The sequence below is a fragment of the Impatiens glandulifera genome, chromosome 2 (assembly GCF_907164915.1).
Source record: "Impatiens glandulifera chromosome 2, dImpGla2.1, whole genome shotgun sequence".
Taxonomy (NCBI): Eukaryota; Viridiplantae; Streptophyta; class Magnoliopsida; order Ericales; family Balsaminaceae; genus Impatiens; species Impatiens glandulifera.
In genome coordinates, this window is record NC_061863.1 from 1717593 (window position 1) to 1742569 (window position 24977).

Here is a 24977-nt window from a genome sequence, read left to right on the forward strand (position 1 = left end):
ACACCCTCAAGCTCGATCGGGGGTTGCGGAAAGAATCTTCCTTCGGGATATAAATGCGCTTAAGATTTAATTAAGAAAGCTTGGGGGAATGAAAATAGGCTATGAGTTATTTATAATATTTAAGGATATTTTAATCTAATTGTGTTTTTATTGTTTTTAAGGATATTTTGTTTTATTGCGCTCGATAATAAGAAACTCTAGCCTCATTCTCTCTATATTATTAAAATATAAAACTTAATACTAATACTTATCTCAATATTCCCCCCTCAAGATGAATATCTTGCATAAGTAGTCGAGTCCTCAATATCTCAAATTGTGGGGAAATCAAGTGCTTTTGTAAATATGTCAGCCACCTGTCTTTTAGTATTCACATGTTGCAGATTTATAAAACCAGATATATATTGATTTCTAACTACATGACAGTCAATATCCAAATGTTTTGTTCTTTCATGAAAAACAGGATTTTCTGAAATATATATAGCAGCTTGGTTATCACAATATAATGAAATAGGTAAAGGAATTTCATATTTCAAATCTTTCAAAATGTAAGATATCCATTGTAATTCACAAACAGTTGTAGCTAAACTTCTATATTCTGATTCAGCAGAAGATCTAGAAACTGTTGTTTGTTTCTTAGTTTTCCATGATATAATAGAATTACCAAGATAGATACAAAAACCTGTAATAGATCTTCTAGTTTCTATACAAGAAGCCCAATCTGAATCTGAAAATGCTTCAAGATATATCTTGTTTTGAAAAGGATAAAAAATTCCAATTGAAACAGTTCCTTTTAGATATCTTACCAAGTAAATAGCAGAATTCCAATGACACATAAGTGGTTTATGCATATATTGAGAAAGTTGTTGTACTACATATGAAATATCTGGACGTGTAGTTTAAATATAAAAACTTACCAATTAGTCTTCGATATTGAGATGGATCCTCTAAAGGAGTTTGAGATTCATTCTCAAATTTGGTACCCTTTACCATTGGTGTTTTAGCAGGTTTGCATCCCATCATTCCTGTATCATCTATTAAATCCAGAATATATTTCCTTTGATTTATATATATACCATTTTTGTCTTGACTGATTTCCAGCCCAAGATAGAATTTTGCATTTCCTAAATCCTTAATTGGAAATTTAGAATCAATAAGTTTCTTTATGTTTGAAATCTCTTCAAGGTTATCTCCTGAAATTAAGATATCATCAACATATATTAATAGACATGTTACACTATAATCATTTCGTTTGAAATACAAACAATGATCGTGTTCAGATCTATTGAAACTAGATTCTATAAGAAATACAGATAATTCGGTATACCATTGTCGAGAAGCTTGTTTTAAACCATAAAGGCTTTTTCTCAATTTGCAAACTTTGTTTTTCATGTTTTGGATTTCGTATAAACCCGGTGGCAGTTTCATATAAATGTTTTCCTCAAGATTTCCATGAAGGAACGCATTATTTACATCTATATGGTGTAAATGCCATTTTCAGATGCTGTTAAAGCAATAATAAATAATCTGACAGTAACACTTTTGGCTATGGGAGCAAAACAATGATGAAAAATCTATTCCATCTTTCTGATTGTATCCTTTTGCAACTAGTCTCGCCTTGCATTTGTTTAAAGTACCATCAGCATTCAATTTTGTTTTGTATACCCATTTACAGCCAATTGCCTTTTTATCTTTTGGTAAATCAGTTATTTCCCAAGTTTGATTTAAATTCAAAGCATCCAATTCATCATTCATTGCTTTGATCCACTTTGGATCTTTAGATGCATTGTTGTAGTTTGAAGGAGTTTTGTGAAGATCAATGTTTGATAAAAAATTTATGTATTCTTCATCTATGTTAGAGATGTGAAAAGGAAAAGTTTTAGGAGTGTATTTCCTTTGTTTGTTTTCTGTTTCAACTTGGTTTACAACATAATTTTGCATCCAAGTTGGAGCAGATCTGATCCTAGAACCCTTTCTACAAACATTTTCTAAATCAATATCATCTGTACTATTCTCATTTGGAAATATATTTGTTCCAATAGAGTTATGTTTGACTTTGTTATTCTCAATGTCTATGAATTTAGAGTTTTCTAAATTGAACACATCACAAGTAGATTTATCAATTGTTTGTGATATTTCATCATTAGAAATATTATTGGGATCAGAAAATAAAGTAATGTGATCATAGTTTGTGTATTGATTTGTGATGGTTGTGCCTTCTTTAAAAGGAAATATCTCTTCATAGAAAACAACATCTCTAGATGTAACTATTTCATCTAAATCAAAGTTATATAAAAGATAACCCTTTTTGTTTGAAGGGTATCCAATAAAAACACACTTAATCCTTCTATTTTCAAACTTTGATTTGTGTGGAAATGTATTAGCCATATAGCATAGACATCCAAAAATTTTCAACATAGTGTAATCAATTTCAGTTTCATGTAACACATAAAAAGGTGTTTTCCAATTCAATGTTGATGTGGGCATTCTATTTATCAAATAAGCGGCTGTTAAAAGTGAAAAGGGCCAAAACTTTATAGGCAAACTAGAATAACTCATTAGTGATCTAGCTACTTCAAGAAGATGTCTATGTTTTCGTTCAACAACACTATTTTGTTGTGGTGTATAAGCACATGTTGTTTGATGAATTGTTCCCATTTGTTCAAAAAAAGTTTTGCATTTCAAATTTACAAACTCAGTTCCATTATCACTTCTAACTTTCTTAATGTTTTTGTTGTACTGATTTTTGACTAGAAAAAAGAAATTTTGAATTTTATTGGAAACAAGAGTTTTATCAGTTAGAAGAAAAATCCAAGTGCATCTTGAATAATCATCAACAATAGTTAACATATAAGGTGTTTTTGTGAAAGATTCCTTTTTGTGGGGACCCCAAAGATCTATATGAATTAAATCAAAAACATCTTTTGTCATAGTTGTGCTAGTAGGGAAAGGTAAGCGATGAGATTTTGAAAGTAAACATGTCTCACAATGAGGAACTTTATTTGCAGAATTTGAACAAATGAAATTGAGTACTTTATTTGAAGGATGCCCACATCTTAGGTGCATCTTGTAACAATCATTAACAGAAAAGGAATTAAAAGTACTAGAAACTATTTCTTTTACATCAAATTCATTTGCAGAAGAACAAAAAAAATAGATTCCCAATCCTTTTTCCAAGTTCAAACGAGATATTCTGATTAAGGTCCTGCATCACACAATTATTTTCAGAAAGAATACAATTCATTTTCTCATCTCTAATTAGTTTAGCAAGAGATAATAAATTGTATTTAAAATTAGGTGAATATAGTACATCCTTTAAAGTAATTTTGTTATTTAATACCAAATTACCAATTTCATTTATAATCTTATTTGAACCATCTGCTAGATAAAGAATTTTTTCTTTTTCAGTTTGTCTAATTTCAGTTAGAAGGTTCCTATTGTTACATATATGACTACTTGCCCCTGAATCAATTAACCATACATGTCTTTTGTTTTCAAGATCATTTAAACTCATGCTTAATTCATAAATAGTTGATATGAAAAACTTTGAGTTCGAAGACTTACCTGCAGCGAAGTCAAGATCAATGCAGCTTCCTTTTCCTTTAGATGTACTTGCTATTTTGTCATTTCCCTCCTTGACAACCTTCATAAAGTTTTGGATTTCCTTGTATTGAGATTTCAAAATCTGTACTGAATCATTTTCTTCATCAAAATGTGCTGCATTAGCTGTATATGAACCTGCCTTCTTCCTTCTCTTGTTTGTCCACCATTCAGGGTAGCCCACGATCTTGTAGCATCCTTCCTTTAGATGACCATTCATGTTGCAATGTGTACATATCTGCGTTTTATTTCTTTGCCTCACATCTTCAGTTCGATTTCTTCTAGAATTGCTATAGGAATTTTCTTTCACAAACATTGCTGAAGTATATATGTCCTGCTCCATATTAATGTTTCTCTTCTTCTCAACATTAAGAAACATTGTGAATGCCTTGTACACAGTTGGTTTTGATTCCATGGCCAATATAGAATCTATTAAATTCTCATAAGAATCATTTAAACCCATAAGGAACAGGAGCAGATTGCTCTTCTCATAATCCATTATAACTTCCTTTTCTAGTTTACAACCTACACAATCTTTTTGACTCCTATCACAAGTACATCTTCGGTGTGGCTGTAAATGTAACTGTTCATCCCAAAACAATCTAACTTTAGAATAGTAATCTTCAAGATCAAGATTACCTTGTTTAGCTGTACAAATGTCCTTCTTTAACTTGTATTGAGTTGGCCAGTTATCTGTCTCATACCTAGACTTGATTTCATCCCATAACTCCTTTGATGTGGTTGCACTTTGGAAATGAATTCTTGCTTTCTTTTCAATTGTATGCATGATCCAAGATCTGACCATGGCATCAATCATTTTCCAAAGTATCGCATCTTGTGGATCTTCAGGTTTAGTGCAAGACCCATCAACGAAGCCCATCTTCATCTTTGCCGTCAATGATAGTTCAACACTTGTGCTCCATTCAAAATAGTTTGCCCTAGTTAGTACTGTAAAAGTTAGGGTTGCACCTGGGATTTCTCCACTATGTATGTAGAGTGGATCTGTACAGTGTCTCTTCTTGGTTGTCATTTTTGATGAATCCGGAGAAGAATGATTCAAAGAAGAAGTTTCTCCGCGGTTAGGGTTTTCAAGAACGTTTCCCCCAAATTCTGTAAGATTACCTTGATGTGTGTCTTTGTCCTCCTCTTCTGTGTCTTCAAGTAGATCGTCTCCTTCAAAATCGAAGTGCTCTGATACCATATGGAGATCTGGTACTTTCATATAAGATCTCTTAGAAATTGAATAGAATCGCCAAAGAACTCAAGAACAAGAAGAAGAAAAACTGACTTTGTATTATTGATGCATATGTGCAAAACAAAGAGGTTACAAGGGTGATATACCCGATAGGCAAAGTTTGATATACAAATATCACTTTAGCCCTTAAACTATCTTGTAATGTTTAAAATCTACATCTAACTTATAATAATAAAATAACTGATTCTAAAACAAATATAACTATCTGCAAAATAGATCATAAGGATAATTAGTATTATTAAAATATAAAACTTAATACTAATACTTATCTCAATAGTTTTGCTCTGAGTTGATTTTGTTTGTGTTTTGAGGTTTTGTATATGTGCTCTTTCATCGTGGCTAGTATAAATGATGAATGGTAAAAACTATGCGTATTGGAGCTATGTTAGTAATTATTTAGAATTTCTTGCGTGGCAAATCTGGGTATAACTATGCTACAAGTCTGCGGATTGTGACTGATTATGCGGCCTTGTTCGGCAATTGGGAGACTAATAATTAATTCAAGGCTTTTCTGATCTTTGGGATCATGAGTTGGCTCTCATTTCAAATCACCATAAATTTGAACCTTACATAGTTTTTAGAAAGAAAAAAAAACATCTGATACAGTTTACGATGGCTCTTCAAAATGATTTCGAGGGATTGCGTGGAACAATTCTCATCATTCACCTCTTGCATATGCTGATTATGTAGTTAATGAACTTGTACGCCTTTTAAAATTGACTTTTTGAAAAAACGTTTCGAACTCTATATATAGTTTAGAGTCCGAAGTATATCTTTCTCTCAAATCTCGTGAATTACAAATTAGAATATAATTTTTTAATTAGTCAATTATTTTTTAAGTTATTTAGTTTACATTTCTCTCGAATCTCGTAAAACGAGGCAAAAAGAACGACTTACTTAAAAGTCACATCGCTTAAATTTGAGACGAGAAGCCGAATATAAGACCTAGGAAAATAAGACATAACTTTGACTAGTAAAGAGTCACCACATAATTTTCTTCACTGAAATTATGAAAAAGAGAAGATTTAATGTATACAAAACAAACTTTTTTAAATTAATTTTTTTTTTATAGTTTAGTGTTTAATTAAATGTGAGAAAGTGTCTCGTCGATATGTCTCACATATCCATACAAACCAGAAAAACATGAGTTTTACATTTTTGGTAAAGATGGTCTCATATCAATGTTTATAAAGTTCTAACTTAATTCTTATATTAGAGCTAAGGATAAATCTCATATGTCCATTTTTATGGTTTAGTGTTGGATTACATGTTAAATTTCAGATACTAAGAACATATCTAGAGAATAAAGTTATAGTATATTTTAAAAACACAAGAAATTGATTTCATATTTTTTTTTTAATTTAAATGTACAAATAAAATAGTCTAAGGTTTAATTGATCCCATTATCACTTCCATGAGAGAAAGAGAGAGAGAGAGATTTCAATTGATCAAAGATGAAGAAGAGGAACTTCCATTGTAGATTTAAATTGCAGTTCAACAGATGATATGGTCATATGATCTTCTTTCTAGGTTTTGCTTGGAACTTTTGCTCCCGTCGAAAAATAAGAATTAGGGTTGATTGAATTCTTTTTTTTTTTCTTTAATTTCAAATTTAATTGTTATAAAATCTACTATCTAAAATTACATGTCATTTTATTTATTTATATATCTTCCTTAGAGACGGTTTTATTTTTTATTTATATCTTATGCATAAAATCATAATTAATTAAAACTCACCAAAAATATGTCATGGAACACCTATTTTTTAAAAACTGGTTTGCTTCTTTTTGTCATGGAACAGACCTTCTACGATAATATTCAATAAATTTAAAGACGAGCAGAAATTGCCGTCGGATGAACTTTAACTCAATACCTCATATTTTGTTGTCGTTATGCCAGAGGAAGAATGTAACACCAATTTAACAAAGTTAAAATAGTCAATTTTTAATTTGTTGTTGAATAATGTGAGTAAACAAAACTATTGAAGGTGGTATAGCTGGATTGATTTTGTGGAGACTAATTTGATTTATAAGATATTAGGTGAATTTAATAATTGTACGAATATTTGACCCTATACACAATAATTCATATTTGATCGATATATTATAAATTAATATATTTTTTAAAATTAAGTAAAAACGATATTTACTAACAACAAATTTAATAGATCTTTTATTTATTTATTAATGAATCAGTTAGTATATATATAATTTATTTTTAATTAATATATATTTTAAAATAAATCGAATTAGTCCGGTAAGTTAAATGCACACTGTATCATTATAATATATCATTTTTGTAATATAAAACATTAAATACAACATTATATCTGGCAGATCAATTCGTCTCAGAATTTGTCAATACACTGACTTGACGATTCAGATCGATTTGAATTGTCAACCTTAATTGTTGCAACAATTTGAGACTTGACAATGTTGATGTGTTTTTAGTATTTTTGTAAGGTTGAAATTGTAATTCAGCCTAATTTAAGTTAGTAAATAATGGTTACCTAAATAAATTTGTATAATTAATAGGATGTTAAAGATTTTGTAAAATGTAATTTTTATCCAAATTAATTAAAATAGTTCAATGCTAAAAGTGATTTTTTAGAGATAAAAGTCACCGGTTTAATTTACACTTGGAGTAGAGGCATGACATGTGAACATGTTTGTTTTTTCTTAATTATTTATTCACTAAATGTATGTTTTTTTTATCTATCTTATGGTGAAATTGTTTTTCATAAATTTATTTCTCAATAATTCTAACATTATGCAAGTTTTAACCTTTTTTTTACAATCACATTAATATTTTACCATTCTCTAATATATAAAATTGGATCACATCCCTTAACTAGGCTCAACCACCTATCTAGATGGCAAATAAATATTACTATATTCGCCTATAAAAGACATATATAGTTACATGACTAATGATAAACAACGATCATTTTAAATAAGTGGCAGACAAGATAACGTTCGGGTTTCAATATTTGACATTGACGTGACCAAACGAAGATTCATAGGACTATATTATGCGTTAAATCCAAAGATACAATTGCGCCTTTGTTGGGTTGGAACCCTATGGTGATTTCCTATTTTGTGTAGGGTGGCTAAATTTAAAGGGGCTTTGGAATTGGACCATTTATGAAAAAGACTATTGATTGGGAAAATAACAAATGTAGCCCTTGAGATATACCTATAGAGACAAATAAACCCTTATAAAACAATGATAAGAGAGTGGACTTTCCTTTTTGTTGTCTTGTTAAAAGGAGTTGAATTATTGATGAAAATGACTAAAAGGACATGGATAAATCAATTTAATCCTTCGTCAAATTGAAAATGGATAATTAAGCTCTCCTATTAAAATAGACACATAAATATTTATCAGTAAAAATTCGACAAATAAATATCGAAGGAGAATAAAAGTAGACAAAATTTAGTAAGCAAATAGACAATGGCCACAAAAATCATGAATTATCTATAGAAGAAAGTGCAGTCTAATTGACATATCTTATTACTTATCATTGTATATGGGTTTCCTTGCCTCTTCTCAAAGAGTTGATGGGTCAATTTGTTTTTTCATCAAGTTAAAAGGACCCTTTACCTAATTCTCAAAGAGTTCATACCTAATATATTATTACTTATTTAAATTGTTATTGTTAAACTTTTGTATACCTAGATTAATTCCTAGAAACAAGTATAATAATAATTTAAAATAACTTGGTCTTATTGATGTATCAAAATGGGCATTTAGAATGAAAGTAAATGACTAGAATGTAACACTAGTTTTCGAGTTTTCAAAATTTGAATTTAACGTATGATTTAAATATAATAGACTCAAACCATATAATTTACTAAAATCATGCAATATAGATCCACTTGTCTATGGAATACTTGATCGACACTAAAAAATATACCAAAAAAACAATAACGTCAGTTTCGAATGAGCTCAATATGTTTTGTGTGGTCCAATTCCAGCTATTAGTTTTTTAAGAATTGAATTTTGGTTTATGGAGCAGTAAAAAAGATAACTTATATACTATATGTGATGTTTACATTAGTATCTTGTTATTTTTTCACATTAAATTATTTGGTTAATTAATTAATTAATATAAGAATGTTAATTATAAATTTTCTTCTCAAAAAAGTTAACAAGAAACTGAAACTTTTTATTTCAATCTGAACATTATAGTTAAATTTATAAAACTACTGTTTCAAATAAACCCTAAAAGAGTATATTTTTAGTTATTTATTTTTGATAAAATTCTGTATGACATAAAATCATAATTTGATAAAAACACTTATTTGTATCATATATCCACTTAACTCAATAACATAAAACATCTTAATTTGAAGTGGTTAGTCGTGTTAATTTTTAAATAAAAAAACAAATAACAGAGCTAATTTTCTAAATTAAAAAAATCTATAAAAATAAATTAAATTATCATGTGAAAAAATAATAGTTATGGATGAATTTTAAAATTGAAAAAGTACTTGACTTATTATTGATTTACTCATTATTGTTATTTTTTTTCTTATAAAAGAACAAAAATGCTTTCTGGATTCCATATTGTTTCTAGGTTCACATGCACATATAAGACATACAATATCCAATAATTCATGATAATCTAGTTTATTTTAATTTTTTATATACTGATTTATGAGCTGTAAACGTGTTGAATTATTAATTTTTTTTGTTATGTTGTATCATCTCAATATCACTGACCCGAACATGTTTTCATTTTGCAATTACTCTTTTTTTTTTATTTAAATAATTAAAATCTGAAAATTACATTAAAATCCGAGTTCATTAGATATAATAGATCTAATATTTTAAACGTTTTTATTAAAAATTGAATATGAAATATTTAATCTTTCAAATAATATTTTCTGTGCATAAATTTGAACAGAGTGTATAATAATGAATCTATTGAGTGAATAATTTGTAATTACAATTTCTAAAATAAATGGGAAAGAATTGAAACATTAAATTAATAATAATATTGTCCTTATAATTTTACCTTATTTCTTTATGATTCTTGATTATACAGAGAATGAATATTGAATGTTGATTATCCATAATATTTGATAATTAATTTGTGTAATTCTCTTTATAAAAATACTACAAACTCAATTATAATAATTTGAAATCCTTTTAACTTTTTGTCTTCAATAATTGAATGATAAAAAAAAAGTTTTCAAAATAAAAAGGCTTGGGAACTTATAAATTAAAATTGAGAAAGTTTAGGGGTTTATTTATGTCGAAATTATATATATTCTTTGTAACATGTAACCCATAAAGCTGGCAAATAGCAACTAGCCACGTATGATGTTTCAATTCTTTGAGAGAGATAAAAAAAACCAATATTAATTTATTGACATTTTTGGTCCTTTATGTTAATTTTTAACTATATTTATAATAATTTTCGAATTTAACTTACTTTCTTTTATATATATATATATATATATATATATATATATATATATATTTATATGATTTTATAATTCAAATCATGATTTAAAGTAATATTATAGGACTCGTCTAATTAGATATATAGCATATGTGATTTAATTTTAAATTTTAAATCATTACTTATCTATATATATATATATAATGATGCTTAATTTTTAAAGTGTCCGGATTGCCGGGTCGAGAACTGTGGTTAATTTGGATACTTTGGTCGGATTGTGGGTTGACCCGCCTTTAAATTTATAACGGTTAAAAATAAAATTAAAAATGCTAGAGGTATGTTTCGAACTTGCAACCTAACAAAACAAGTACAACTCTTTAACCAACTAGGCTACAAAGACTTTATATTTTAAATTCAACACCAAATTTGATAAACGCGGGACGTTTTAATATTAATATAAGTTCAAATTTTTAACTAACTAATCTCTCTCTATATATATATAATGATGCTTAATTTTTAAAGTATCCGGATTGCCGGGTCGAGAGCTGTGGTTAATTTGGATATTTGGGTCGCATTGTGGGTTAACCCGCCTTTAAATTTAAAACGGTTAAAAATAAAATTAAAAATACTAGATTTATATTATTAATCGTGCAAATGCACGGGCTAAATGCTAGTTTAGTTAAAAATAATAATTAGATAATACATTAAATTATTTTGGGTTTCTTCAATATAGTGTCGAAATAGAATTTAATCTCAAATATTTTTTAATTTTCTTTACTATCTTAGATTGTATTAGCATGCTTTATATTAGTGTTTTATTAATGTTTTGTTGTTCAATGCGACGTATTCAAAGTTGAAGTTATTTAAATAACCCAACTTAAATAAAGAAGCTATTAAGCTAAAGACTTAATTAGTTAAGTATGCGAGATGAATCTGTAATTTCACAATAAACTTACAAAAGTTGGAAATTTTAAAAAATCCAAGAAGTACACAATTACAAAACATATAATCTTTTTTCACCTTCAAAAATCCTTCTTTAAATAGGACAGCTCCCACTAAGTCCTAAACCAAGTAAATCTAAGATCTTGCAATGGCCATCCATACCAACAAGAAACTTTCTTCCACAATTCTCATCCTCTCTATTCTATTCTTCTCCACCTTCGCTAGCGCTTCTGTGCCATGCGCTCCGACCAAGAAGCCACATCCCATTAAGCCATCGCCCATCAAACCACCACCGGTGTACCCTTCTTGCCCTAAGGACACCCTCAAGCTCGGGGCTTGTGTTGATGTCCTTGGGCTAGTCAATGTGGTACTCGGGGGAAATCCATATGCCAAATGTTGTACATTGATCGAAGGATTGACAGATCTCGAGGCTGCTGCATGTTTATGCACGGTCGTTAAGGTTAACGCGCTTGGAATCAAGTTGAAGGTACCCATTACTCTTAGTGTTCTTGTTAATGCATGTGGAAAGAATCTTCCATCGGGATACAAATGCGCTTAAGATGTAAGAAAGCTTGGGGAATGAAAATAGGATGTGGGTTAATTGTTTCCTGGTCGAAAGTTATTGTGTGTGGTGGATTTAATTAGTTTAATGTGAGTGATGTATTTAATTATGTACTTGTGAGTGGCAAAAACTTATTTGCCTATGTCTTAATAATTCTATGTTTATGTTGAGATTTATGGAACATGTAAGTGTTGTTTCATGTTGAAGAAATAAAATATCATATATTCTTTTAATTTCTTTTAAAATCCGTTTTTGTAAAATTAATTATTATAATAGGACCTACAAGTTATGCCCACCTAATATTTATAGTTCATTCTTGTAATTGTTCATCTGTTGTATTGGTTTATTAATATTTTGCTGGATTTTGTTGCTAAACCTAATACTTCAATTATTTTGTTAGCTTGTTTGTCCCTTTTGTTGTCATTGGCAGTACCTAGAGTTTTTTTTATAATTATATAAATTCAACTTTTGTTGGTAAAATTAAAAAAAAAAAAAAACTCATCTTATTAGAATGTATTAATATAAATTTGTTGTGACTGATATTATGAAAATTTTGTTTATTTGATGAAAATAATTAAAATGTATTAATATATATACATACAATAATTTTTTTAAAAAATAATAATAATATTTTATTGATAATTTAATTAATGCAATTGATAGGGTATTATGGATTATTTGAATATTTCTTCACTTATCTTTGTTGAATAGTAAAAAAACAATTTCTATAAAACTTAATTCTTGAAGCGAGATTCATAAATAAGATCGTAAAATATATAAATATAAGAGGAGGGATTGGAGATGAAATTTAGAAAAGGGAATGAGAATGATTTAACATCACATTATTGGTTAGAAAAAAATATATATAAAAAAGAAAAGACAAAAAATATTTTATTTTATCTTAATCTGTAAGGATATTTCTTTTCTCATTTGGTCCCCAAATTCTCCCTCCTAGTATTTATAGAAGCAAGAATTTTCAGAAATATTTTGATTTTGCTTAAGACTATTTTTAAATAGTGTTCCTAATTTGATCAAGGTCTTGTGAATTTTTAATTTAATTTTAAATTTATTTGTTAGGTTGAATATGTATATATGAGTTATTCATTGTTTGTAGTGTAAGTTTTAATTTGTAAAAATTTTGTTATTACAATTTTAGCTTACAAAAATTGAAATATTATCACAAGTTAAAATTTATTATTTATTGTAAAATATATAATTTGACCATTTTCTTAATATCATATCAAAACTACAAATTTATTTTAAAATGTTATTTTAATAGAATATACCCTCAAGCTTTTAATGTATTCCATTATGATTTCTCTTTTATTTTGATATAGGCCCCTGAAGTTTTATAATCTTCAAATATCTCAACTTTAAGAATTTTAAAGCCTTTAAACACACCCAAGTTTAACTTGTGCCTTCATAGTCATTATCATAAATAAAAATTAATAAAAAAAAACTTCAGACTTATATAACAGAATCAAGAAATCTAGGGGCATATTTATATTTTTTACATGTAACCCACAAAGCTGGCAAATAGCAACTAGCCATGTATGATATTTCAATTCTTGGATAAAAGATAGAAATTAACTAGCCAAAGAAAAATGAAAAGAGCCCAATATCAATTTATTGAACTATTTGGTCCTTAAATTACTTAAATTGATAATATTTTTAATTCACTTTAGAGTTTGAAGGAATATTATGAGACTCATCTTACCTATAAGATATATGTGATTTTAATTGAAAAATATTTTAAAAAAATGTAACTCAAAAAACTTATTTACTACAAAAATAAATAAATAGATAATACCTTACTATTTCGGATTTTAAAAAGTTTGTTTGAGTTATACATACAATATGATCTCGATTACATCAAAAATAGATTTCGCTCATGATTCTCGTGGAGTAGACTATTTGATTGGAACATAATCATAAGTTGGAATGAGATCATAGAGCATTTTAAAATACATCGATCTCGATATTCTTATCTCATTGTTTGACGATAGATTAAGTTTGTAGTTCGTTTCAACCGGTGATATTTTAGACATTTTTTAACCAACTTTATTTCTAACTAATCATCTAACAAATGGGTTGAACCCTAAGCAACACAATTAGTCCCATTCATGATATCAAAGGCTTAATGTACATTAAGGTAATTTTATGTAGCAAATAGGAAGTGGACAAAGTTTCCAAAGAATTCCAAACAAGTACAAAATTACAAAGCATATCCTTCATTTTAACTATCTTCCACACAATCAAACTCGGCCCCATATCTCCCATCCCACCCTCACAATCCTTCTTTAAATAGGACACCCCCTTAAGCCCTAAAAAACCAAGTAAATCTAACATCTTTTCCCCCATGGCCACTCACACCAACAAGAAGCTTTCTACAACCATTCTCATCCTTTCTCTTCTATTCTTCTCCACTTTCGCTACCGCTTGTGTTCCATGCACTCCGACCAAGAAGCCACCGCCGGTCAAGCCACCAACGGTCAAGCCACCAACGGTCAAGCCACCAACGGTCAAGCCACCAACGGTCAAGCCACCAACGGTCAAGCCACCAACGGTCAAACCACCAACGGTAAAACCACCGACGGTGTACCCTTCTTGCCCTAAGGACACCCTCAAACTTGGGGCTTGTGTTGACGTACTTGGTCTAGTCAATGTGGTAATCGGGGGAGACCCATATGCTAAATGTTGTACCTTGCTTGAAGGATTGTCTGATCTCGAGGCTGCTGCTTGTTTATGTACCGTCATTAAGGCTAATGCACTTGGACTCAACTTGAAGGTGCCCGTTGCTCTTAGTGTTCTTGCTAATGCATGTGGAAAGAACCTTCCTTCGGGCTACCAATGTGCTTAAGTGTGGGGAATGAGAATATGCGACGGTGAACCCTAGAACCATTGTCAAACTAGTTTTACGACGATGAATTAATTCTCGCCTTGGCGTTGAGTGATTGTGTGAAGTGGTTTTAGTTTAATGTGCGTGGTTTATTTATGTGTTTGTAAGAAGCAAAAACTCATTTGCTTTAATTAGTATTACGGAGCATGTAATTGTTGTTTCATGTTGAAGAAGTAATCCTTCTTTTCATTTTAAAGTCATTATTGTACAAATTTTTATTATAATATGGCCTACTAGTTACGGCAATAATATTTATATTAGTTCATTTAAATATATATATATATATATATATATATATATATATATATATATATATATATATATATATATATATATATATATATATATATATATATATATATATATATATATATATATATATATATATATGCATTTTATATAGATGGCATTGAGAGCGATTATTCCTAGCTACTCTTGTGGTCCCATAAGTTTGTATTTATTTATTGAAATTTTGGAGAGAAATCATTTTTGAAGTATATTTTGTAAATGAAAACATTTACAAGATAATAGATAAATTCTTTGAAAGCTTAAAGATTGTAATAAAAAGTTGTTACATCTTTTTATTTTTGTTTTTATATTAAGAAAGTTAGCACGATAGTTATAATTATGATCTCAATTTTTTTTTTCATTTGAATTATTTTATGTGGATTAAATAAAATATTTGAATAACTAATGTTTTTTAAATGATCAAATTTATTAAAATGAGTGTCAATTAATTAATAGATGTTAAAGTTATTTATTATAATGATTAACAATGAGTAATAGCTAGAATGTTATGGTTAAATATTATTAGAAATAAATATCTTATTTATTTTATATTTAATATCTTATTTTCTCTCTCTATATATAATGAAAAAATTGTTTAATTATTTTTTATCATATTAGTTTGATATATATATATATATATATATATATATATATATATATATATATATATATATATATATATATATATATATATATATATATATAAAATCACATATACGATCGGAAAAAAAAAACACTTTAAGAGAATAATTTTTCATCACGAAGTTAGGGAAGAATTTTAAAACTCCTCCCCTCCACCCCAATACCCCCATATAGACCATCTTGATCAACCATTTCCTCCAACCCTAACCCCTAAAAATTCATACAATATATATATACACTACTAATCAACTCACTCGTATAACTCAAGCAGTAATAATATTTTTAAAAAAATAAAATTCACAAATTCAATTTTCACTTAAAACGTCGAAAATTAAAATGTGTCATGGCGGTGAGGTCATAAATTTGTATTCAAAATACAACCATAATTTTTTTTTTCCAATTAAAACATTTCTAATACCATGTTTAAAAAGGTCTTGGTATCATTAATTTAGAATAAAACAAAACACCAAATGATTGCTAATAAAATTTAATATTAATTGGCCATTCATTGCAAAGTATTTACGGCAGAAAATGAAATACAATCTGCCCACATATTAGTAATAATGCATTAACAACCTTTATAATTAGGCTTAATGCATTTAATTGCTGGTCTAGTCAATTACAACTTATGCACATTTAAATCAATGGCCGTGCTTCAAAATGCAAAGCATTAATCCCACTTTTGAATTAACATTAATTAAAACACTTCATTTTTCGTATGTTTTTCTAACAAGAGACATTCATTATATTGATTTTATTATTGGACAAACTAATTTATACTTATTTTCATATTCTATTTTCAATCAAAATAACTAAACCCATTACCATAGTTTATTTAAGGCGTGATTTTGTCGTTATAACGAAATGCACAAGTTGTTATCGGTTTAATCAGCTCAATCAATTTTATTCCTTCGTCAAAAATCGTTATTAAATAATATACATATACATAAAATCTCGTCTAAAAAAAATAGCCCCAATAATATTAATATTTTTTAAAATGGGACAATAATAATAATATTAATAAAATGCATATAAAACCTACTTTATTTAAAAAAAAATATATTATTATTATTTTTATATTTTTAATAATATTATAATTTAATGATTAAAAAATTAATGAATGAGAGATATTTAAAGAACTTGACAATTAAGATATATTTAAGTATTAACTATTGAGTACAACCAAAATATTATGCATAATTTTTAATTTCTAATCATTATAGACAGGATTAACAGTTGGATCGCGACCAATTGAATCGTTGAGATTAGTTCGGTCGCTTTAAATACCGTCGATCATTTTGTTCAAATTTAGCGGTTTGGTCCACCCCTTCCTAGATCTAGGTTAAGGTGATGCATCCATGAATCTGGTGTAAGAACTCTAAAGCAATAACTAAAGGGTATAGAAAATGTATGAAAAATCTAGAATAAAGTATTACAAAAAAAAAACTCACAAGGACGGCTAAAATAGCTAAGTTCAATAGTGGTCCAATATAGCATCAAAACATAGTTTAGTGTAAAGAAATTATAAAATAATTATTTTTTACATAGTTCATTATGAAAAAAATTTTATCCATAAAATGTAAAATATAATCATCAAGCCAAATAGTAAATAGTCTAATCAAAATTTAAAAGAAAAAATTGATGAGTTCAAGTTTCGTTACAATTTTAAAAACAAAAATTATTATTTTGAAGAAGCTTACCTAATTCTCATGAATGTGATTTCATTTTAAAAAAAATATTATTTTTAAAAAAATTATTATTTTTAAAAAAATTATTATTTTGAAGAAGCTTAAATTGAGGTGAACAAATCAATTATATATATATATATATATATATATATATATATATATATATATTCCTGTCAACCTATTTACAATATGAAATGAAACGAATTTATAATTTTATTTTATTTAAAGATATTTGATATTAATTACATCGAGCTGAGTTTAAGTTGAGTTGGTTGAATCGAGTCGGATTTGGTCAATTACAACTAAACATATCAAATTCAGATTAAATTTTGACATAAATGATTAAACAAATAAAATTAGTATCGATACCTTAGCACACAAAAAAATAAATAAATAAATAAATCAAACAAATTGTGTTGATAGACATTTGATTTACTTACAAAAAGTAAAATCATATTTCAAGGACAAATCTAAGCATATTGTGTTGAAACTTTTAAGAGAAAGAAGCAAAATGACAACAAATTGTATATACTTTAAGATTTACCCAATTCATAATACATATTTATTGTTCATCATCAACTTTAGTAAAACCTCATCAAATCATCATCGGAAAAAAAATAAAAAGCTATGATGTTAATACTAATAATAATAACCCTTGTTCTAATTCTTCCCTCACTAAATTCCGCCATTTCTGGCATCTGCCAAGAACCATTCAACATATCCTTCACCAAATTCGATCCTCAGATCTGCAATGACAACTCCAGCAACTTAATCTGCTACGGCCCAGTTTCTGTATCCAATGGAAGCTTGGAAATAACGCCGGATTATCGCCGGAATGATCCGCCGGCCACCTGGCAAATAGGCCGTGTTCTTTACAGACAACCAGTTCCAGCATGGCCGGCGTCTTTCTGTTCTGTCTTTACTATTAGGATTTTGAGGGACCCAACTGTTATTGATTCCGGCGACGGTATGTCTTTTATTATTGCCCAGGATAATGGTCCGCCGCCGGAAAATAGCTATGGCTCTTACATTGGTATCTTTAATGAATCCACGGAAGGTATTGGATTTTTTTTTAAAATTATTTCTTCAACCCTTTCATTAGTTTTTAATAACGGGTGTTTATCGTGTGTTGATCTTGCACAAACACCTTCAGGTGTCCTTCATCAAGTGGCAATTGAATTAGACACATGGAGAAACGAATGGGACATAGATGACAATCATGTTGCAATCGACATCAAGAACGTGAAATATCCCATCAAGGTTAGAAGTCTAAGCGACATCAAAATTGATCTCAAGAGTGGTAAACTCATCACGTTCCAAATCGAATACGATGGATGGTCGAAGAATCTTCACGTTTCGGCCGCATATGCAGGCGACCCTCTAGTAAACTTCCTAAGTCACTCGATCAAGATGAAGAAAACCGTACCAAGCTCTGTATTCATGGGTTTCACAGCATCCACGGGCCCTCTCGTTGAAACACATCAATTATTAGCATGGAACCTCTCAATCGTAGAGCTTCCAAACAAGTCCTTAGAGGATCCGAAGGAGAAGAAGTTATACTTTACGCTTTTCATTACCACAGGGGGTTTGATATTAATAGGAATGATGTGTATACCTATTGGTATGAGAATTCGAAAGCGAAAGAAAGAAAAGATGATGAGAAGGCAAGACATTGAGACATTCATTGCAGCTGCTAAAGGCCCAAAGCTTATACCCTATAGAAAGCTCTCAAAAGCGACTCGGAATTTCTCAAAGGACAATTTATTGGGGACAGGCGGTTTTGGAAGCGTTTATAAAGGGGTTCTATCATCAAACCCTCCTCTCACCATAGCAGTTAAAAAGGTTTCATCTACTTCTAGACAAGGTAACTCATTCTGACCCCATTTTGAAACAATTTGTTTTTTTACTCATTCATCAAGTTTGATGTTTAGGTGAGAAAGAGTATTTGGCAGAGATATGTACCATTGGGCGGTTGAGGCACAAGAACTTGGTCCAGCTACAGGGATGGTGCCATGAGCACGGGGAACTACTCCTAGTTTATGAATTCATGCCAAACGGAAGCCTTGATCGCTACATCGGAAAACGCTGCAAGTCTCTCGATTGGCCGACGAGGTACAACATACTCCAAGGATTGGCCTCCGCATTGCTTTATCTTCACGAGGAATGTGACAATCCCGTTGTCCATAGAGATGTCAAGCCAAACAATGTAATGTTGGATGCACAATACGTAGCTCATTTGGGCGACTTTGGGCTTGCAAAGCTTCTCCATAATGAAACTGCGATCACAACTAAAATAGCTGGCACACCTGGGTATGTGGCCCCAGAGGTTAGCTTCACCGGTCGTGCCACACTTGGGTCGGATGTGTACAGTTTCGGAATGGTGATTTTGGAAGTGGTATGTGGTCAAAGGAAAAAAGGATTATTTGACGAGAATGGTTTGGTAGATGAGGTGTGGGAATTTCGTGAAAAGGGTGACTTGCTCGATTGTGTGGATAAAAGACTAGAAAACAAGTACGATCCTAAGCAAGCGCAAAGGGTATTGACACTTGGACTTGCATGCTTGCACCCGGACTACTTGTTTAGGCCAGGGATGAGGAAAGCGGTGCAAATCTTTGTAAACCCTAACGAACCAATTGTTGGTTTACCTGAAACTAGGCCGGATTCCATTTGTCTCACTCTCAATTCATCTTCGACTTCAAACAACATAATCAGAGACAAGGCTTCCCTAGAATCTACCCATGATGAAATAACAATCAGCATGCATCATGAATTACATCAAATATGAAGTCCATAACATTGTATAAGTATATATATGTCTTTCAATGAACTTTTCTAGACTAATCTATATTAAGCCTAATTTTGTGGAACAACAAATACATTCAACTAATGAGGTGAAAACTCGATAAATAACACTATTGGAAATCATTCTATTACTTGATAAGTATAAAGCAAATTAGTTAGTTGAAACAGAGTACACCTACAAAAGAATGACTACTAGAGAAATAGTGTCATTAAATTTTCTTGCACACAAACAACCTAACCTGCAGTAGTAATGGACAAGGAATCAAGATTGTTCCTCAGATTCTCCATCTCCTCTTCCTTCAGCCTCAGCAGCCATCAATTCATTAAACTTCTCTGATTTCCCCAGCACTATCTCAATCTGAAAAAGGAGTCTATTCATTTTCTACAACCAAAGATGCAATTAAAAGACATCAATGGGTTTACAAATTACCTTTGCCTTAGGAACAGGTCTTGCTCCTGGATCATCTCTAACGTCAATTGTCAATGTCCTGATCTCTTTAGTTTCATAGAACAATCGTTTAGTTCAAAATTGAAAAGACATTGTAAAGAAAGGTTTTGTATTCATGGAAGTATTTTAAGTACTCACTTTTTTCAACCACAAATCCATTGTTTTTGAGAATCTCAGCAACTGTTACCACAGAATGAATTGCTACAGATATTTAAAGTGCATGTTAACACAAAATAGAGATAATAAGAACAATCAATCGTCTTCCCCCAAACAGAACAAGAAATTACCCATTCCGAGCGCAGATAGTTCAATCTCATTGTATTGCTGCAAATATCTCTGTAAACACAAATTAAACGAAAGATTAATGGAGACATTACAAACACAAGACAACTACAGATGTAAGAAAGTAGTAGAGAACGCACCTTGGAGAGATTGACGTAGAAGAAGAGAGGCTTTTTAGTGTTGGAAACCTGAATGCGATTCCTCTTCGGGGCATCCGCTATCTTCAAATTATCAACTGCTTCAGTTATTCCTTCCATATTCGTCGTTCTCGTTCTCGTTCGTTGTTCTTGCTGTTGAAGAATGAAACCCTAATTATACTGCATCCTTTTACGGATATTCGCTAACAGCCAATATTTTGGACTCTTTCTTTATGGGCTGGGCCGGTCCGGTCCACAGTTATTAATGGGACTTCTCTAGAAATCGGTCCATTTTATAAATAAAATATACAAAATAAGTCATTAATGTTTGGAGACTATAATCTATATAAATAATGATGCTTAGATTGTTGGGTCGAGAATTGTGGTTAATTTGAATATATATGTGAGAGTAAATAGATACTTGGGTCGAATTGTGGGTTGACCCGCCCATAAACTTAAAACGGTTAAAAATAAAATTAAAAATGCTATAGGTATAGTTTCGAATTTGCAACCTAGCAAAGTAAATACAACCCTTTAACCAACTAAGCTAATAACACTTTATATTTTAAATAACTAAGTTAATAACACTTTATATTTTAAATTTAACACTAAATTTGATGAGCGCGGGACATTTTAACAATACAAGTTTTTAACTAACTAATATATATATATATATATATATATATATATATATATATATAATGATGCTTAATTTTTAAAGTGTTCGGATTAATTTGGATATATATGTGAGAGCAAATGGATATTTGGGTTAGATTGTGAGTTGACCCGCCCATAAATATTTTTACCGTAATATTTTTTTTCACAATTTTTTATATTATTACTCGTGCAAATTGTCACGGCCCAATCTTCCTGGCCCAAGAAGAGGAGGAGGCTTAAGCCCTCTTAAGCCCAACCCAAAGAAGATTCTAGACTGGAAGGAAGCTGGAAGGAAGTTCCTTGATTAGTGCTAATTGAGATATAAAAGGAATGTCTTGATTAAGAATGTCCATATTTATAAGGAATCCCTAAATTAGTGCACAATCAATGTAACAGTTAGAATTAGCCCTATAAATACCCTTGATGTATTACATTGTAAATCACGAAGTATTTTTATCAACACATTACTTTCTCTCTCTAAAGTTCTTGTGTTTATTCGAGTGTTATTTTAGTAAGGCTAACTAGTTATTCAATCTTACGAAGATCATAACTAGTGCCGCACGGATCGTTGGTGAAAAGACCAAGCCCGTGACAATTAGTATCAGAGTTGAAATGACGAGAAGATCGGAAGAAAATTCAAAGGTCGTGGACGAAGTAGAGAATCTTCCCCACGGGACCGGAGAAGTGGGTAGGAACTCTCGCAAAGTTCAGGCAAGAGGAACTAAACCTACCAAGGAAAGAGAAAGATCAAGAGACGCTATCGTTGACATTATCGCCAAGTTGGAAAAGGTAAAACTCACCGTGGCGTACGGACAAGATAATGCCGGGGACCTAGAGGAACGCATTGCCGAGCTTGAGAAGGAGAGAGACGAGCTCCGAGGAGGAATGCAAGGTGCCCTAAATGAAGGCTTGTCCAAATGTCAAGAGCAAGCTCAGATCGTGGAGCAGACCCTCCTTGGCGAAATCAGTACCTTGACGGAGAAACTCGAGGTAATGACTTCTAAGTTACAAGCTACCGAACAGGATGTGGCGTTACTCAAGAAGGCGGTGGCGCAAGAGTGCGGGCGCGCGCCTGTAGGAGTCCCCAATCCGATAAGGATAGACCTTCCAAGCCTAAAGCGTATTTAGGCGAGAGGAATGCGAAAGAGATCGACAACTTCCTATGGAGTCTGGACCAGTATTTCAAAGCACTCGGCCTAGTAGAAGAGACGAGAAAGATAGATACTGCCACGACGTACCTAGAAGACACCGCGATGCTGTGGTGGAGGCGAAGGAGTAGCGACATTAAAAAAGGTACGTGTTCTATCAATACCTGAGGTGAATTCAAGGAGGAACTCAAGAGACAGTTCTATCCTGAAAACGCTATTCGAGAAGCAAGGGCCAAGTTGCGACGACTCTCACAAAGAGGGGGTATCAAGGAGTATGTCAAGGAGTTCATCGCTACTCTCCTTGAGATCCCTAACTACTCAGACGATGAAGCCCTGTTCGCCTTCACTGATGGTCTACAAATGTGGGCGAAGCTGGAGTTAGAACGGCGTGGCGTCCAAGACCTGAGCTCCGCTATTGTAGTGGCCGAATCACTTGTCGAAATGAGAAGGCAAGACAATACAAAGTCAACCCACGACAAGAGTGACAAGGGGAAGAACAGTAGAGATCGTTTCCACAACAAGGAAGGCTCGTCGAAGTCCAACAATCCCAGTGGAGAAAGGGATCAGGACGAGAAAAGTGGGGAGAGACCCCGAATAAAATGCTTCTTTTGTGAAGGACCCCATAAGGCAAGGGATTGCCCTACGAAAGACAAATTATCCGCATTACTAGATGAGCAAGAACGCCGTCAGGAAGACGCGCGATTGGGGTCACTACATCTCCTCAATTCCATTAAAGCCAAGTTCGAAGAATCAAAGTCCGTGAAGAAAGGACGATTGTTCGTAGAAACTAAAGTCGGGAACCACATTGTTAAAACTTTGCTAGACACGGGAGCAAATAACAACTTCCTAGAGGCAAAAGAGGCGGGAAGGTTGGGGATCGATTACACTAAAGAACAGGGGTGGCTTAAAGCGGTCAACTCAGCACCAAGTGCAACATACGGCGTTGCTCGTAACGTAAGGGTCAACTTGGGGGAGTGGACTGGAGTCCTCGATTTTTCCATTATCGACATGGACGACCACAAAATGGTCCTCGGCATAGAGTTTCTAGACAAGGTAAATGTTTTCCCACTCCCTTTTGTAAATACTATGTGTATTCTGGAACCCGGCAATACTTGCATGATACCTTTAACAAGGGAAGGCAAGATAGAAGCAATGCAACTCTCTTCCATGCAACTCTCAAAAGGTATGAAGAAGGCCTACCCAACATTCCTTGTTAGCCTGAAGGAAGATGGGAAAATTGTGTCCCAAGAGAAGACACCTCTAGAAGCCGCGAATGTTCTAGAGAAATTTCAAGATGTGATGCCCGCTGAGTTGCCGAAGAAACTACCGCCCAAGAGAGAGGTGGACCACAAAATAGAGTTACTCGAAGGTACTAAACCACCAGCGGCAGTCCCCTACCGCATGGCACCTCCCGAATTGGAGGAGCTGAGGAGACAATTGAAAGAGTTGTTAGACGCGGGCTATATCAAGCCGTCTAAAGCACCTTATGGAGCACCAATATTTTTTCAAAAGAAGCATGACGGGTCGCTACGAATGTGCATCGATTACCGGGCACTCAACAAGTTGACAATAAAGAACAAGTACCCTATCCCACTGATTGCTGACTTGTTCGACCAACTTGGTGATGCGAAGTGGTTCACAAAGTTGGATCTGCGGTCGGGATACTACCAGGTGAGAATAACGGAAGGAGACGAGCCCAAAACCGCATGTGTTACGAGGTATGGCTCTTTTGAGTTTCTAGTTATGCCTTTTGGTTTAACAAATGCTCCTGCCACATTCTGTACCTTGATGAATCGAGTATTCCAACCCTTCTTGGCAAGTTCGTTGTCGTGTACCTAAACGATATTGTGATATATAGCAGAACACTGGAGGATCATCTGCAACACCTGCAACAAGTTTTCCAGGTACTAAGGGAAAATGAACTATTTGTCAAGAAAGAGAAGTGTGAATTCGCAAGTCTAGAAGTGATGTTCTTGGGGCACATTGTAGGCAGGGGCCAACTCCGAATGGATAAGGCCAAAGTAAAAGCCATAGAAGATTGGGAGCCACCAAGGAAAGTTACCGAGTTGAGATCTTTCTTTGGTCTTGTCAACTACTATCGGAAGTTCATAAAAGGATACTCGTCCATCACAGCTCCGTTAACGGACCTATTAGAAAAGAATAAGTCGTGGAGCTGGGATACAAGATGCAATGAAGCGTTTGAGAAGTTAAAACAGGCAG

At 31.7% G+C, this 24977-nt stretch overlaps 4 protein-coding genes across 4 annotated transcripts; 3 read left to right on the plus strand and 1 right to left on the minus strand.

Moving 5' to 3' along the window:
* The first annotated feature begins 11323 nt into the window (after positions 1 to 11323).
* LOC124926441 (14 kDa proline-rich protein DC2.15-like) lies at positions 11324 to 11999 on the plus strand. The gene has a single exon (XM_047466668.1). It carries the CDS (start codon positions 11353 to 11355, stop codon positions 11761 to 11763), a length of 411 nt encoding a protein of 136 aa, XP_047322624.1. The 5' UTR covers positions 11324 to 11352; the 3' UTR covers positions 11764 to 11999.
* Positions 12000 to 14090: 2091 nt separating this feature from the next.
* On the plus strand, positions 14091 to 14861 carry LOC124926699 (putative lipid-binding protein AIR1). The gene has a single exon (XM_047466979.1). The coding sequence runs from the start codon at positions 14126 to 14128 to the stop codon at positions 14624 to 14626; it is 501 nt and encodes a 166-aa protein (XP_047322935.1). The 5' UTR covers positions 14091 to 14125; the 3' UTR covers positions 14627 to 14861.
* Positions 14862 to 17895: 3034 nt separating this feature from the next.
* LOC124923660 (L-type lectin-domain containing receptor kinase IX.1-like) lies at positions 17896 to 20068 on the plus strand. Its single transcript, XM_047463625.1, has 3 exons — positions 17896 to 18340; positions 18437 to 19147; positions 19215 to 20068. The coding sequence occupies exons 1-3, from the start codon at positions 17911 to 17913 to the stop codon at positions 20066 to 20068; spliced, it is 1995 nt and encodes a 664-aa protein (XP_047319581.1). The 5' UTR covers positions 17896 to 17910.
* LOC124928164 (uncharacterized protein At2g34160-like) lies at positions 20026 to 21134 on the minus strand. Its single transcript, XM_047468692.1, has 5 exons — positions 20956 to 21134; positions 20821 to 20869; positions 20672 to 20734; positions 20516 to 20580; positions 20026 to 20443 (listed from the first exon to the last, which is right to left on the minus strand). Exons 1-5 carry the CDS (start codon positions 21070 to 21072, stop codon positions 20348 to 20350), a joined length of 390 nt encoding a protein of 129 aa, XP_047324648.1. The 5' UTR covers positions 21073 to 21134; the 3' UTR covers positions 20026 to 20347.
* Positions 21135 to 24977: the final 3843 nt, after the last annotated feature.

Bases quoted from the DNA above. Each gene is read 5' to 3' on its own strand.
- LOC124926441 (XM_047466668.1), top strand. From the start codon at position 11,353: ATGGCCATCCATACCAACAAGAAACTTTCTTCCACAATTCTCATCCTC.
- LOC124926699 (XM_047466979.1), top strand. From the start codon at position 14,126: ATGGCCACTCACACCAACAAGAAGCTTTCTACAACCATTCTCATCCTT.
- LOC124923660 (XM_047463625.1), top strand. From the start codon at position 17,911: ATGATGTTAATACTAATAATAATAACCCTTGTTCTAATTCTTCCCTCA. The intron at 18,341-18,436 runs GTATTGGATTTT...AAACACCTTCAG, and splicing joins CTTTAATGAATCCACGGAAG to GTGTCCTTCATCAAGTGGCA. The intron at 19,148-19,214 runs GTAACTCATTCT...TTTGATGTTTAG, and splicing joins TTCATCTACTTCTAGACAAG to GTGAGAAAGAGTATTTGGCA.
- LOC124928164 (XM_047468692.1), bottom strand. From the start codon at position 21,072: ATGGAAGGAATAACTGAAGCAGTTGATAATTTGAAGATAGCGGATGCC. The intron at 20,870-20,955 runs GTGCGTTCTCTA...TTGTGTTTACAG, and splicing joins TCTACGTCAATCTCTCCAAG to AGATATTTGCAGCAATACAA. The intron at 20,444-20,515 runs GTAATTTGTAAA...CTCCTTTTTCAG, and splicing joins GACCTGTTCCTAAGGCAAAG to ATTGAGATAGTGCTGGGGAA.